Source organism: Adiantum capillus-veneris, chromosome 13 (assembly GCF_014529385.1).
Source record: "Adiantum capillus-veneris isolate H3 chromosome 13, ASM1452938v2, whole genome shotgun sequence".
NCBI lineage: Eukaryota > Viridiplantae > Streptophyta > Polypodiopsida > Polypodiales > Pteridaceae > Adiantum > Adiantum capillus-veneris.
In genome coordinates, this window is record NC_140943.1 from 150,024,018 (window position 1) to 150,040,555 (window position 16,538).

Sequence of the window (16,538 nt, forward strand, 5' to 3'; positions counted from 1 at the left end):
CTACTCTTCTTTACCTTCAAAGATAAGCACTCAAGCATTTATACTCATGGCTCGAATATTATTAATTGCAAGGGATAGAAGATAGGGTTCAACAGAGCCAAGACAGCACCGGTAATAGCTCAATAATGATTCAGCCATAGGCAAGCCCCGTAGGACTCCACTATTAAGACCATAGCTCTCGACGGTATCCGCGTTAACTACATAAAGCAAGCGCACTTCAAGAATGAAAAAATCCCTATTCTACGTACTCTTTTGCAATTAATAACACCAACCATTTGTAGCAAGCTTGAGGACCTCTCTTCCCTGAGCAAGAAAAGAGAAACCAATAGCTCTGATACCAATGTCACATTTAATGCACTAGTAACTTGTATGTAGCGGAAATTGATAGCATAGTGAGCATTTCATTAAGAAAAAGTTCCTAATGAGCATAGAGAGAGTGCTTAGTTGTTGGTGTAGGCCTCTAATTCTCAAAGTTTGGAGAAGGAGATGGAGTTGTTCTTGCATACATGAGTTGTTTGTGTGTGTGTGTGTGTGTGTGTGTGTGTGTGTGTGTGTGTGTGTGTAACATCCCTCTCTCTCTCTCTTCTTGGTTGACCCCTCTTACTAATTGCTCATGTTGGCCTCCCATTGGCTCTTGTAAAGCTTAGCCAATCACAAATAGAAGCATAATTGATAGCCTTTTGACGTGTGTCCCCCTTTCCCCTTTTGTGAGAGCTTTAGGTAATTAAATAATTTATTTAAACTCTCATTGGACCTTTTAGTCATCTGGCCAATAGGAATCAAGCAAGCCATTGACTGATGGATACTCATTGGACCCCTTGGTAGATTGTCCAATAGTCTTCTAGGGAGCTTAATTTCTATTGGTTCTTTTATCAAGCATTTTTAAATTGATTAGACTAATTTTACTCTAGCCTAATCTCATTGGTCCACCTCTATGGCCGTCCAATAGGATTTGGGGGAGATTGGGGGCAACTGGCCTAGGAGCCTAACATGTGTCCAGTATTCCCTTTATGTAAAGGGGGAGATTTGGAGAATGTGTGTGCGTTTCTCTCTCATCCCCTACTATTAGGGCTCGCTCCCTCCTTCCTAGGGATGTGGGAAGACTTTTTAGTCTTTCCATGACCATCCAATTTTCCCCTACTTTGGCCATTGGACAATTGAGTTAATTTTAGGAACTTTAGCCTATGGAAGTCTTAATGGAGCTGAACCTTACGTCTTTTAAGCCCCATTGAAACACATTGCTCTTTTGCAGACTGTCCCCTTTTGGAGCCTTATTTTCCCTCCTATGGATTTCTACAAAGACCGGTTTGGCAACCTTACCAATATTCTAGCTTTTACTCCCCTGGTACTTCCTCATATTAAATGATCAATTTAATATGAGAAAATCATTTGGGAGAATTAGATATTAGTTTTTATGACATTACCTCTCTCTTGAAATCATAGTCGTCCTCGACTATGAGGTAGAGAAGATAAAGCCTAATCATTAGTCCATTTGCTAGCGAGTAGAGGATCCCTATTTTACCCTACGACACCATCCCAGAATAGATGACTAGTCCATTTGGTGCTTGAGAGCCTTAGCTACCACAAGCATGTCTGCATTTTAGTTTTTTTTAATTTTAAAAAAAATGGAGTTTAACGATTCTTTGTTTGAGAGAGAGAGAGAGAGAGAGAGAGAGAGAGAGAGAGAGAGATGAAATAAAATTAAGATCTTCAAATTAAAACAATAGATTGGCCTTCTATCATATCAAAAAGGTACATCCATGTGTGTGTGTGTGTGTGTGTGTGTGTGTGTGTGTGTGTGTGTGTGTGTGTGTGTGTGTGTGTGTGTGTGAGAGAGAGAGAGAGAGAGAGAGAGAGAGAGAGAGAGAGATATGAAATGATATATTGACGTGTTCAAGAGGCCAAAATGACCAATGAGACCAAACTGTTACAAATCGATGAATCTGATACCATGCCTAGGGTAGCTGGAACTGTGTGGGGTTTGTGATAGAGATAGAGAGAAATTTAGCTAGAGGCAAATAGAGAGAGAGAGAGAGAGAGAGAGAGAGAGAGAGAGAGAGAGAGAGAGAGAGAATGAAATTAAAATGATAATAAGAGTCTTCAAAAGGCCAAAATGACCTATGAGACCAAACGGTTACAAACTGGCAAATCTGATACCGTCTTTGGGTACATAAAATAAAGTAAAATAAAATGAAAATAGAAGAACTACTAGGGTAATTGGAACTGTGTGGGGTTTGTGTTGTAAAAATATATATTGTTTGAAAAAAGACTCTTTATAATGTGCTTATGTTTACTCTCTCTCTCTCTCTCTCTCTCTCTCTCTCTCTCTCTCTCTCTCGGATTGAAGGTGAGGTAGGACAAATTGATTGCTAGGCCATTTTGGAACACCATGTATGTAGTAGATAATGGCTAGTTGGGAGGGCCTATGCCGTGGCAGGTTCCCATTCACCCCTCTCTCTTTCCAAAGGCTAAAATGACCTATGAGACCAAACGGTTACAAACTGGCGAATTTGATACCATATTTGGGTACATAAAATAAAGTAAAATAAAATGAAATAGAAGAACTACTAGGGTAGTTGGAATTGTGTGGGTTTGTGTTGTAAAAATATATATTGTTTGAAAAATGACTCTTTAATGTTGTGCTTATTTTTACTCTCTCTCTCTCACACACCCAAATGTGCAGATGCTCCCTCACCCTCAGTTTCTTCATGTGCATGAGTTTGTATCATTGGATTATTGTATTGGCTAGAGAGTCTCTAGTCAATGCCCCCCCCCTAGCTTGTCACTACAGCTTTCAGTCTAGTCTTTCTTTCATAGTTTTTTCATCTTTTCAGCTCTACAGACAGTGTATCAAATACACCATTTTGTTACCGTGATGGTCTCATAGGTCATTTTGGCCTTTTGTAAACGTAAATATATAATTTCATTTCAATTCATTTCTCTCTCTCTCTCTCTCTCTCTCTCTCTCTCTCTCTCTCTCTCTCTCTCTCTCTCTCATTGAAGGTGAGGTGGGACAAATTGATTGGTAGGCTATTTTGGAACACCATGTATGTAGCAGATAATGGCCAGTTGGGAGGGCCTTTGACCTGACAGGTTCCTGTTCACCTCTCTCTCTTTCCAAAGGCTAAGTCATACACCAATCAGTTATGGGTTTAGAAGCTCTAAACCCAAATATCACCTTATAAATACCATTTGTGTCATGCTAAGAGCGAGCGAGACTACACTTTCACCCTAATCTCATACGTGTGGTCTTGATAAATATACATACTAAAATTTCCAAGATTTGTTAGCTTTTTCACCTTCAACTTTATAAGAAAGGTGAATTTAAAGTTACCGAGGTGGGATTACACTAAACCTATGGCGAGAGGGGGGGAGGGGGGCGAGAGAGAGAGAGAGAGAGAGAGAGAGAGAGAGAGAGAGAGAGAACTTTTCTTGATATGCCTTTATGAAATTTGTCAAGAGCAAGGGGTTTGACGGTAAGAGGGACCATGCCGCTACCGAAAGCGACGTCGTTTTACTAGTAAATATATATATATATATATATATATATATATAAAATCAAATATCAATACCTCACATCAACCGTGAACTTTCCTTCTTCACTATGGCCTATTTTAGAAGGCCAAAAACAAAAATTATGCAAGAACCTCTAGAGATTCACTCACTTGCTCCTTTTTCTTGTCCTCAAATGGTTAACGACGCCAACCGGGGAAAATGCCCGCCGTGTTCCTTGATCACACCGCGGCCCGGGGCCAATGGTGGTGCACACTGCCAACCGTGCAATAGTTTTGAGAGTACGAACAATTGGCTCGACCTGTTGATAACTAGACGGCATGTGACCTGCGCAAGACCTATAACTATGAAGGGCTGTTGTATAGCTGTTCCACGGAGCGCCCTTTTCTTTTTTTTGAGGGGGGGCGCACGCAAAGGGATTCTTTCAACCTAGTGGATGCTAATGAATATGAATGATAGCTTTACTCCCAAGGGCTACAAACAGGATATGTTGCTATTGCTTATAATGGTCCCTATTGAGGAGCACGATATACGCTTTGCAGCTCTTCAAGCTGTCAACACGCATCTTCCTCTCTCTTTGCCTAAGTTACCATGTGCATGACAAGGTACAATGATGACAACTCACCCAGGAATGTGAGAATCACCTGTAAAGCAAGTATGGAGCATTTTCTTGCAATTAAAAAGTGTGCTTTCCACACTCGAGGTGCCAGGGGACCTTGAAAATGTGGCATGTGGGTGCTGATAATCATGGAAAAAAATCAGTCGTTTCTTGTGAATTATTCACACAATAAGTCTAGGATTACTGCCTAAATCCCAGTGTCTCACATTACACAGGTGTAATCACCCTCTTCTCCATCAGATCAAACAAAGCCGCACCACCCTGATGGCAACCAGGCATTTTCCCTGCCGCAATCGTTAAGTCTTCCTGCATAGCATTCAAACAGAACTTGAATTGGCTGGTTGAATTAAGAGGGGGGAAAGTGAGTAACGCGATACTTGACCTTGCTGATGCTAAGCAGTTGAGTTGACTCAAACTTGTGCTCTGCATGTTTGTAGAATTGCAGTATATCGGGTGATGATAGTGCGCACTTGACAAAAAAAAAGGCAGTGGGCCTGGCATTCAATACGCGACGAGAAACTCCAAGTAATAATGGCTTGCTCTACAACAACGTTAAATACAGTATTTAGTGAAGCTTAATGGAAATCTACAGCCTTATCTTTTCTGTGCAGATTGTAGCCATTTATGCAATAGGGAGATACTCACAAAACAGCAGCATACAAACCTTTTCACTCACCAAAACCTCGAGCTCGGAAATCGGCTGACGAAACCTCTCGAGACGAACTCTTTAAGATCCCAAAGAAGGGTGGTTTTTCAGCCAGCCCCTTCTAAAAAGCATGGGGAAGCTGTGGTGACTGAGCTTGAGCTACCCTGGGATGAGAGAACGCTGCCTTCATATGAGGCTTTCACTGCAGTGGTGAGGCATCACTCACTGATCCTATCCATCCTTGATGGAGACATGACGTGCTGTAGTCAGCTCTTGAGTTTTGGGGCTAAAAATCAGAGCCTTGACATGACATATTTTTGACACTATTTCAGCTTCATTTCCTATTTCACATCGATTTTAATTAAGTTCAGCTGGAGGCCAATGTCACCCCATACATGGGGTTTGGCATCATGCCTTGCATACCCCAAAAAATGTTCTGGCATGTATTGCTGGTTTCTAGGCGCATAACCAGCCATGCTTTGAAACACATATCCACCCCCGAAATACCTAGGATGAACCATAGGTGGTGGAAAAACCTGATGCATAGCTTGGAAATTTACTCCCTGTCCATTTAATCCAACATTTGTGCTCTAAAAGGTGGCTGGCTGAACTGGTAAAGCTTGTTGAATAGGCGTCCTACCACTTGTTTGTGGACAGAAGGAGTTTGTCTTGGAGCCCCAACTGACTCCGCAACATATGAGTGCTCCCTGTCTGCTGAGACACATAAGGAACCTGGGTTTGAGCCTCAACAGACTCTACTGCATGAGAAAGTTGCCTTGTTTGCTGTGACACTGGTGGAGCTTGCAGAAATTCCATAAACCTGGGATTCTCCACCAACCGAGAAAACACATTCACAACAGCAACCAACTGTGTCCTTAACGCATCCTTGTCTAGTTGCCCAGTCATAAACCCTTGAATTTGTGGAGCATTCACATCAACAAAAGGTACGGATAGGGGCGGCCGTTAACTCTCGCCAACCTCGAACACATTGGAGGAACAACCTATCTGTCCTGTGAAGAGGAACCCTCTTCCCTGGTGTCATTCGCTCTATCAGCCATAGTGTAATTCCAAGTTCCTGAGCTTGTGTCTTCGCCAAAAACCAACCAAGGCTCACTTCTTGAAGAAAAAATGATGATGTATTGGCGATGGAATCGTGTAACCGGCCGTAGACTCGCTAAAGGACGGTAGACTTAAGCTTTCAACCGATCTTTACACTAATTAACTTTATGACACAAAGGAACTGTGACTGGAATTCAACACTACAAACAAACCACAACTTGGTAGCTAGAGTGCTTCCAAGCAGATAGTGACACCGCATTGGCCCCAAAGGTTGGTGCCCCTTTTGGTATTTCTTTATCCAATTAAACTTTGGAGAAAATCTTGTAAGTTCCTATGAGCTATCCCACTTTTATTGGGCTGAAAATGACCTACTCTAGCCCAATTTCGGCAGCATAACCGCGGTAGGAGGTTTCACAGACAAAATTCCCATGCAAAAAGGTGATTTTCCGGGTGAATTTGAGCACTTTCCCAAACCTGCCCGCCAGTGAAGCAACAATTCCTTCCAGAGCTCCACCCCTGGAGGAGACCTCTGACATTGAGCTTCCCAAGGAGGGCTCTACTCCGCCGTGCTGGGTCAATGATCCCTAACCCTCCCTGAGAGCAAGGTAGAGTAAAGACCTGCCACGAAACTTTGGCTCGAGCAGACTATGTGTCTTGTCGTGACCACATAAAGTTCCTAATCAGCCTCTCCAAATGGTTGATGCAAGAATTCTAGAAGATCCAATAAGACGTGATGTACCACATAGTAGCCACAACATTGGTTGGCCACAAGAACCCTGCCAGCAAGAGAAAGACGTGTCGAGGTCCAATGGAGCAATTTCCTCCTGATGGAAGGAGGAGAGAAGCAGTTTGTTGCTCTGGTGACACATCCAAACCAACCTGATAGCCTGAGTATTGAATTGGTGTCCCTAGAGGGATCCACCTAAAGCCCTCTCCAGGCAACCAATCGGACATGGGAGCACTACTAACCCAGAGAGCCATTGTCTTCCGTGAATTAATCAATGCTTCGAACACTCAATAGAACACCTCAAGAGACTGCTCACACTTGTGAAAGCTGGCCTCCCGGCCCTCCAGAACCATGCCTGAGTCATCAGAAAAATCAATGTCCAAAAGCTCATCTCCCCGCAAACCAACCTCTTGTGAGGTCACTCATCGCCTTAACATAGGAAAGGATAGGAAGGGAGCAAGAGGGCAGCCCTGTTGTACAGACCGTGTGAGAATGAAACATTCCCCTCTTCCCCCTACCAACGGTGCCTGATTGTGTGCACACCTGTAAAGAGCTGACACTCCCCTAATCCAAGCATCTGAAAAGCCCATCCGATGCATACTACCCTCAAGGAAGCCCAAGTCAACTCTGCCCCAAAAGCATCAGGTCCAAAAGCATTCACACCCAAAAGCCCACGCAAATTCTGCTAAAATCTGCCAGCACAAAATGCGGAAATTCCTACAGTCAGCACGTCATCACTATTAATGCAATTTCGAAAATCGGCCCAGAGTTCAAGCTTTTTATATTTTTGGGTTTTAGGCCCCTCGGCCGGGGCTCCATAAGTTGGGTAGGGCTAGGTTTATAAAAACCATAACCCTTTCTGTTTAGGCCCCTTCCACACTTTTTGGGTTCAGTTCTTCAGGTTTCAATTCCTCATGTCCACCCGGCCATTTCTCTTCCAATGCTTCCACATCATGAGCATGAGTTTGATCGATGGCAAAGTCTTGTGTCTGCTCCTATAGCCATCCTTGAGGAAGTTCATCCTGAGCAGGAGTTTGATCGATGGGAAAGTCTTGTGTATGCTCTTGTAACCATCCGTGAGGAAGTTCATCCAGAGGCAAGTCATCTCTACTTTGCTTGGAATTGGTCTACCGACTCTCTGGTGGGGTGGGGTCAATCCTAGCCTTGCCCTTGGACTGGGGAGAATCAGTTGTGTCATGCTCTAAGTCCTCTTCTTGTTGCACCTGTAGGGGATACTTCTTACTGCGCCTATGATGAGTGATGGGCTCTCCTAGGCCATGAGACTCAGGGCAGAGCACATCATCACTTTGTGACACAAGGAAGCTACGCTCGTTAACAAAGCCCCTTTGTGCCTCATGTATGATGCTCTCAAGTAGCGGTTGAATTCTCCAACTCAGAGCCTTTGCTAGAATTTTGTAGGCTGAGATGAGGATGGGTCGCCACTACCGAATCTCGTCCAAAGAGCCCCCCTCCTTGGGGATAAGATAGATCAAACCCTCACTCATACTATGTGGCATCTCCCCAGTGTGAAAAATGTGATGGTATGCACTACATAGTTCTCAACCAAGAACCTCCCAATACTCCAAGAAGAAGCTCAAATTCAAGCCATCCTCACCTAGGCAGCTAACCCAGGGAAGTGCCTTGAGAGCCTCTTGAAGCTCTTTTGGCTTTGTCTCCTTAACTCGCAAACATTGGTATGTGAATGACGAGGATCCACCATCTCAAAGAGCTCACCAATAATCTTGTCTCCCACCTGAGTCCACTGAGATGCCTAAGGATGAAAGGAAAACTCGTGGCACCGCTCCTCAATGGTGATCATCTCTTTCCGAGTTTGTTGCATCTACTCCTCCATCCAAGGGCTACCCGGGTGATGCTCCTGCATCCGATGTAGGGAAGCAATGTCCCATTGGAGCCACTTTTCCTCTCGGGCCGCAACCAAGCAGGCCGCCGACTCTTGGAGGAAGAAACAACTAAGCCCCACCAGGCCAATGGCCGCGCTAGTAGCAGGATTCCCCTGTGTGTCCAGACTCACTGTCCAAAGCGCCACAACCTACTCTTTGAGCTCTGTATCCAACAAAATCCTTTGGAATGTGTAGCATGACATTGCCACTCATCTGTCTATCTCTGACAAAGCAGGAATCACTCGCACATGATTGGAAATGGTAGTCGCTGCCAAAATGCATCCTGAACCGCCTATGTCACAGATGTGGTCACTAGCGTAAAAGCGATCTATCCTGGATAGATTCACACCTCCTACCCTCCAGTTAGACCAAGAGAAAGAGAGGTTGTTTGAGGGCCGTGCAAAGCCTCCATGCTGTCATACATCCAAAATCCTCAGTCATACATAGGCGCTCCCAGAAGCCAACTCAGCCCCGTGTACACTAGCATGGCTGCCCCCGATTGTATCCAAGGGGAACTCAAGTATGTCCCCCCCAATGCACCACTGCTCTGCATGAGGCAAGGACTCCACAATATGTGACCAGAACTGTCACAAACGGCAGCGCACACAAGCAATTAACAAGCGGAAATAAATAGAATTTGACCAAAAGAGAGAAGGGAGAAGATCGCCACAGTGCTGGGACCAGAAGATCGGTTGTTCCCCTTAAAGAGAATCTTTATTATGGGGAGAATCTTTTTACAAGCACAAGAACCAGAGTAATAGATCTCAAACTTGATGGTCATTTCCTTTGCATTAGGGAACCTGAGAACTAGCTCTCAACTTAGATTCCTTCCAATTTGTACTCAAAGCGTCCAAGCTCTGCAAACCGTCCCGGATTCTGTTTTCGCAATCCCTGAGCATAGGCAGAAGCCTTCTTGCTCCTTCTCTGTAATGGAGTACCTGCAAAAAGCACAAACACAATGGCAAAAAAGCGTAGATCTTATGCACAACCAGTACCTATTGCTCCGAGCACAGAAAAACAAACCTCCGTACGCCAACTTGTCGCGATCACTTGCAGTTCTGTCACGACAGAGTCTCCTTGTCCTAGCGTTGGATTATCTGCTCAGAGTGGGGGGTGCTTTGTTGTTTTAACTTTTTATAGGCCTAGGGCGGTGGCAAGAATAGCAGAGAGGCTGTCGATTTTCTCTCCAGCAATAGCAAGAGAGGGGGACGCTAAAATAGCCACACACACACACACACACACACACTTTTTTTTTTGGTAAATCTGCTTTGATTAATTTACAAGTGGGAAACCTCAAAACGAGGAAAACCCACGAAAAGAAAGGGATACAAAACACGGAGCACTATGAGGCTCCGAAGGCTAGAAACAGTCAAAATAAATCCTGTAGGTATCAAGAGTGATGTCTCCAACGTCATAGGCAAAATACAGTGCTTGACCAAGAGATAATTTGAAATAGGGAAAGGGGTCAACAAGAGTGCCCTGGAACATTAAGGAGTTCCTATGATGCCAGATGGCCCACATAGTCCAAAATCTGACCCAGGTGAAGAACACCGCAAACTGAGATTGCTGTGACCGAAGCACCCCAAAAGGCAAAATCGTCTGTGAAAAGAGCCGGAAGGAAAACGCAGCCGAAGGGCAGTCGACACTTGCCGAATGAAGGCTCTGGAGTGACGACAACACCACAGTAAGACACACACACACACACACACACACACACACACACAGTTGGTGGTAGTTCTAGATAGAGAAAAGAGAGAGATAGCTGGTCGACTACTGTTTTTAGCCAGAAGGGGGCGCCATCTTTTTAAGTTGCTTTATTTTAATAAGTGGGTTGTCCACTTGACCGGTAGTCACTTATTAAAATAAGTGTGAGCCTGTTCAAAAACATAGTAAAAGACTTGTGAGCTGAAAACTAATGCTACACAACACTTCCTAGAAAAAGCACTCAAAAACATCCCGCTTTTAATCAAAGCTTCTCAAAACCCATCTGTATTCATGTGCTTGCATCCTTACGTGTAATTCTTATTGAGTTCGCATTTCCTCCCAAACCAGCAGGATATTCCCCATCCGATGCTCCCGTCACCCATCCTGTGACTCAGCACGAATATCTGTTTCCCAGTCTCTCCCACCAAACTTACGAGACAACTCCTTCGTGATGCTTAATGTCACCCTTCATATGACAATCCAAGAGACATCATATGACACCTGATGGATTTTATCAGTTCTTGTAGATCTATTGTTTCTAGCTAAACAGTTCAAGTGCACCCATTTGAATGTCCTAATTTTATTAAATAAAAATTACTAAAAATAAGGAAATAGTCAATTGAGCAACAAAAACTTAGTCGGGGCACTTGCATGGCGCACATAAATGTTTAAGAAACCCACAAGGCTACCTTGAACCTGCATAGTGACCCATTGGGCCTTGCCTAGCACAATAATACCTCTGCCCACAATTGCCTGCTGCCATGAGTCCGCAATAGTTAAACATACACCTCCCTGAATGCCTCGAGGCCCAAAACTAGTTGACCAAAATGTCTCATAGCGGCCATGCAAGATCTGTCCACAACACTGAATGCGGCTCTCACAAAAGTGATACTCATGAAGCATAAGAATATCTATCACGACACCCACAAGGCATCTCTGAAGCTCGTGTCTCAATCGAACCCTCTGGCATAAAAATTGGGGTCAACCAAGCCCCTTCTCATGAGATCAGTAAGAGGAAACCAATGTTGCTGCAACAACCAACCTCACAATCTTCAAAGTCGTCTTGGATGGGAGTAATCCGCATCCAAGCGACCCCGTTGCTGGCCTGTCATAGGTCAACCACCAGGGGGTCCTATATGGTAAGCTCTCTGACAGCGATGGCCATGTACCTACTACCAGCCATCAACTGACTGGCGCCCATTGCTAAGGAGGTGACAGCCTCTGCACCCCGGGTCTCTATCTGCTTTGCTTGCCAAGCCTTGGGAGGTTGAATGTGTGGCGCGGTCGAGTCCTCCTGTGAGGACATGCCTTCGCAAGATGGCCCACCTCTCTACATATGAAGCACTAGTTCAGGAGTCCTGAATACTCCACGCTCTGGCAGAACATCCACCACTCATGCTAATAAGCAAGACTACCTTTGGGAGAGAGTGGGTGTCCTGAACCAAAACCAATATTATAGGTATACATGTTGCAATGGCAACGGCTGAAGCTGCTATGCACGGGGTTTCCAAGATTGTCCTAATCTTGGAACCAATCCGGGATAGAAACAAGAGGTATTCTCTCCTTAGACCGAGGAAGTAGACCAAAATGGGAAAATCTACTTCCTCGACAAGAACATCAGAAGTTGGGTCGAAACCATGGCGCCACTGTAAAAAATGAGCCCTGACTGCTCGGATGGCTAGCAGGCTCATCGAATTGACCTTGGAAGCCATCTTGGGAGTCTCAAACTTAATCTCGTCGTAACCACGCCCGAGGAGTTATACATCGATGACCTTTCCCACCTCCACGAGAAGTCGGGCCTGGAGGAGATCGCGCACCTCGCGTCTACTAGGCCGGTGCGGATAATCTTGCAAATGACAGAGGTGGCTTGAAGGCGCTTCACCTCTGCTGCAAGGCTCACTTGCTCCGTAGGAGATAGAGCGAGTCGGATGGTGGGCTCTGCAGGGTACGGCGACGGGCATCATCTGACCTTGGAAGCCATCTTGGGAGTCTCAAACTTAATCTCGTCGTAACCACGCCCGAGAAGTTATACATCGATGACCTTTCCCACCTCCACGAGAAGTCGGGCCTGGAGGAGATCGCGCACCTCGCGTCTACTAGGCCGGTGCGGATAATCTTGCAAATGACAGAGGTGGCTTGAAGGCGCTTCACCTCTGCTGCAAGGCTCACTTGCTCCGTAGGAGATAGAGCGAGTCGGATGGTGGGCTCTGCAGGGTACGGCGACGGGCATCATCTGACCTTGGAAGCCATCTCGGGAGTCTCAAACTTAATCTCGTCGTAACCACGCCCGAGGAGTTATACATCGATGACCTTTCCCACCTCCACGAGAAGTCGGGCCTGGAGGAGATCGCGCACCTCGCGTCTACTAGGCCGGTGCGGATAATCTTGCAAATGACAGAGGTGGCTTGAAGGCGCTTCACCTCTGCTGCAAGGCTCACTTGCTCCGTAGGAGATAGAGCGAGTCGGATGGTGGGCTCTGCAGGGTACGGCGATGGGCATCATCTGAGTTCCTCTGGGGCCGAGTAGGAGCCTCCATTTGTCTCTGTTGTTATCGAAGAGAAAGAAGACGAATCGATGGCAAAGGGGTGAATCAAAGATAGCCCGAACGGTCAATGGGGGGGGGGGGGGGGGGGGAACTCAAAGGCGAGCAGGGTCACAGAAAAGCAGCACGGGAGGGAGGGAAGCTTGCGGATAGGCAAGAGGTAGGGGAGGTAGCGTGAGGAGGAAGGGGGGGGTGGTTGGTTGAAAGAGACAACGCGAGGGGGAAGGGGGAGAGGCGCACAGCAGCAGTGAGCTCCTCTACATTGGCAAACTTAAGTTTCAACTCTATGATAGCTTCACATCTCTTTTATCACATCAGTTGTTTACATCATTAAAGTTGTACTTGACAAAGAAAAGGTGCCAAGATAATTCTCTATCCTAAAGAATATCATAAACATCTGTAGCCTGAAGCACACATACACTTTCCTCTTTACCATGTGTTTTTGTGAAAGCTGGTACCAGGTTTATCCACGTGGAAATTGAAAAAAAAAAGCTATGATGCTGCTACAATGCTATGAACAGCACCTCCGTGAATGCTATTGACGTCTAAAAGTGGAAGAGAGGCCCGGGCCAAAGTGGGAAATGAACTGCTGCCTACGCCGGACCCAATAACCCCCTCAAACTAACACTAAAAAGTGTTTGAAACCGACTGAGAGAAGACACTGAGAGAGAGAGAGAGAGAGAGAGAGAGAGAGAGAGAGAGAGAGAGAGAGAAATGAAATGAAATGTTATATTAACGTCTTCAAAAGGCCAAAATGACCTATGAGACCAAACTGTTACAAAATTTTGAATCTGATACCATGTCTGGGTACAAAAAGACTAGAACAAAAATACTACTACTACTAGAATCCATCCTCATCTGCACTCTGGATGTTGAGAGAGTATGGCTCGAATCCTCTGCTGTAGTCTCCGTTGATGTTGTGTAGCCCCTCCCCTCAATCGTGGCCGTCTGGATTTCCATAGCTCCAGTGCTCGGTCGATGAGAGTGCTGGTAGTGGTCGAATAAGTGTGGGCCAAGCTCTGCAGATGGCTGCTCCTCTGGCTGTCCCATATCTAGTGAAAAGAAAACTGTAATCCATCTCTAGGACTATCTCTCTCTAGCTCTCCCCGGTAAAGTGTCTATATCTGTGTAACTCAAGTAGATATAGCCCAAGAAATCTCTGATCCTCATAACTCATGACCCTAGAGAAAGGACCGAAACCCTCTCTGAATAAGCAGTGGAAACGGCCCCGAATCTCATAGTACACTCTGCAATGACATTTGTAATGTAGCTCTCTCTCTCGCTCTAGCTGGCATAAGCGGAATATCCTGTTGTTTGTTGGTATCCCTCTGAATCTACCAGTCTCAATCTCCAGCTGATGTGAGGATGTGTGTATCTGACCAATGGCACACCGCAAACCATGAGACATATGTGTATGCATGTAGCTGGGTCGAATCACAAACCCATCTCCTGTGAGGTGAAGAAGATGCTCTCTATAGAAAACCATCTTCGTGCCCAACTCCTGTGGCGGCTATATCCATGTCCTCCTGGTATCCCAGTTGGATCAGGTCCTGACGAATGAGTCTAGTAATCTCCACCCGTGTAAGAGACATCGAGGGTGTGAAGAGAGTACTGGAAAGGGGGCAACCTGTCCATGGTGAATCCATGCATCTGAAACCATGATGTCATCTGTGCATACCAGCATGAAGTGTCCCCCTGAAGAGCTAACTGTTTGGAAGACTCAAGGGCCAGTCTAGCATATTTGTCTCTATTAGTATCCCACAAGCTATGCACAAAGGAAACTGATATGGTAAGTGCCTCAATCTCCTAGGAGGGGCAGCTAGCTCTGCTCGAATGATAGCATGGGGTACGGAGGCCTTGGCTCTGATCGGTCGAGAGATCATAGATACCAAGGGCCTCTCCATACGTCTCCAACCATCTTGGCCTACAGAAGGTCCCCATATCTGCATTGCATGCATCATAGCTGAGGCTACTAAAGTATCAAAGAGCCATAACTTTGTCCGAGGTTCCTAGAACTGAACCTGCTAACACATCCTCTCCAAGCCTCCCAAGGTTGCATAAGCTCTAGTCAGTCTAGTCTCTGCTGCTCTCCCCAAAGAAAACCTCGGCCCAGTGAAGACAACCCCAAGGTAAGTGTATGCATCTGTATACTCTACAATCTCCTGACCATATGTGAAAGTCGGTGCTGATCTCTTGATCCAGTGTGGTGTGGTGTTAAACACCATAACCTTGGTAAAACCAAGGTTTACAGACAATCCACTACTACTCTGCAAAACTGTGTAATGCATCCAACTGTCGCTCGTACCCTCCGGTGAGTCAAAGATCAACACAATATCATCAGCATATAACAACAATGGGATCCACGTCCCTGCCAGCTGGGCACCTCTATCACCCTCTCTATCAATGTAATCAGACACCTCATCAACATACATACCAAATAGAGTAGGAGACAATGGGCAACCCTATTTCACCCCAATGGTGGAGTGAACTAAATGAAAGAGAGAGAGAGAGAGAGAGAGAGAGAGAGAGAGAGAGATGAGATGACCTATGAAACCAAAAGTTACAACCAGAAGTGGGACATCATCTGAGATAAAGCATAATAGGAAACATCCTAGATCCTAAAACAATCCTAGCAAGAAAGGTAACAAAGTTGGTAGGCAAGTAGGATACAAACTCATGTTACAAATTGTAAAATGCGGATATGGCAATGAGGAAGACACACTAATAGGGAGGGGGGAAAATGATGAGCCCATGAACTCTTGCATAGGCCGTTGCAGCATCGCATCAATCTCCTTCATGGTGAAAATCCGGGGAGGTCTCACTCAGTCTCGAGCGATGATATCCTGTTTCCTCATGTATGCACACCACCTCTGCATAAATCTCCGAGGCCTTGAGCATCTCAAACGACCAAGCTAGACTGCTTGATCAAGCAATATACCCTGTTGAGGAGGTATATAGTACTGCTGCTCAACACCATCTTGAGTGGTGCTGGTGATAAGGTCCCTAATCTCTCTCTAGGCTGGATCTTTGTGTATCAACTTTCTGCTCCTTAAGAGTGTCTCTCTAAACTGGCAGATCTCTAGCAGAACGGGCCCCAAGCATCTCCAGTCCATGTAGTCGATGATCCAAGAAAGTGGTCCAAACCCCTCTTTAAAGAAACACTGAAATCGTCCTCGGATCTCATAATTAACAGTGCAACGGTATATGTACTACTACTCTGCCTCAGGCTCTTGCCGACATTTCTGACTTATCCGCTTCTCTTGAGGTGTACCTTTGTATCTTCTAGTCTCTATTTCTAGCTGATGTGAGGTCCGTTTTTCCAATGCACACAAACCATGTGAGAGATGGGTACACACACGCGCGCACACACACACACAGATGAAGTGAAATGAAATGTTTATATTAACATCTTCAAAAGGCCAAAATGACCTATGAGACCAATCTGTTACAAAATAGTAAATCTAATACCATGTTTGGGTACAGAAGAACTAGAACAAAGATACAACTACTAGAATCCATCTTCATCCTCAGTCTGGTTGTCGAGAGAGTATGGCTCGAATCCTCTGCTGTAGCCTCCATCGATGCTAGAGCAGAGCTCACGCTAGAGTGAACACAGAGCATGCTCAATCTGGTAAGCACTCACATGCATGTATCGAAGCCATGGTGCCACTGTCGAAAATGAATTATGACTACTTGGATGGCCAAGGGGCTCATTGCAATGACCTTGGACACCATCTCGAAGGTCTCAAACTCTATTTGATAGTAGCCACGCCCGAGAAACTGAACGCTAATGTTCTTTGCCACCTCTGCTAAAAGGCGGTCCTGGA

The 16,538-nt window shown here is 45.5% G+C and overlaps 1 protein-coding gene across 4 annotated transcripts in view; it reads right to left on the bottom strand.

The window, feature by feature from the left end:
- Positions 1-4,160: 4,160 nt before the first annotated feature.
- The window catches only part of NUDT9 (nudix hydrolase homolog 9), a 67,843-nt gene continuing 55,465 nt past the window's right edge, over positions 4,161-16,538 (bottom strand). For all 4 annotated transcript variants that reach the window (XM_086527560.1, XM_086527558.1, XM_086527559.1 and 1 more), the window contains 2 exons: positions 4,515-4,673; positions 4,161-4,438 (listed from right to left, as the gene is read on the bottom strand). In XM_086527560.1, the coding sequence (XP_086383686.1) occupies positions 4,340-4,438; positions 4,515-4,673 (258 nt within the window). In that variant the 3' untranslated portion in view covers positions 4,161-4,339. The remainder of the gene's footprint in view (positions 4,439-4,514; positions 4,674-16,538) is intronic.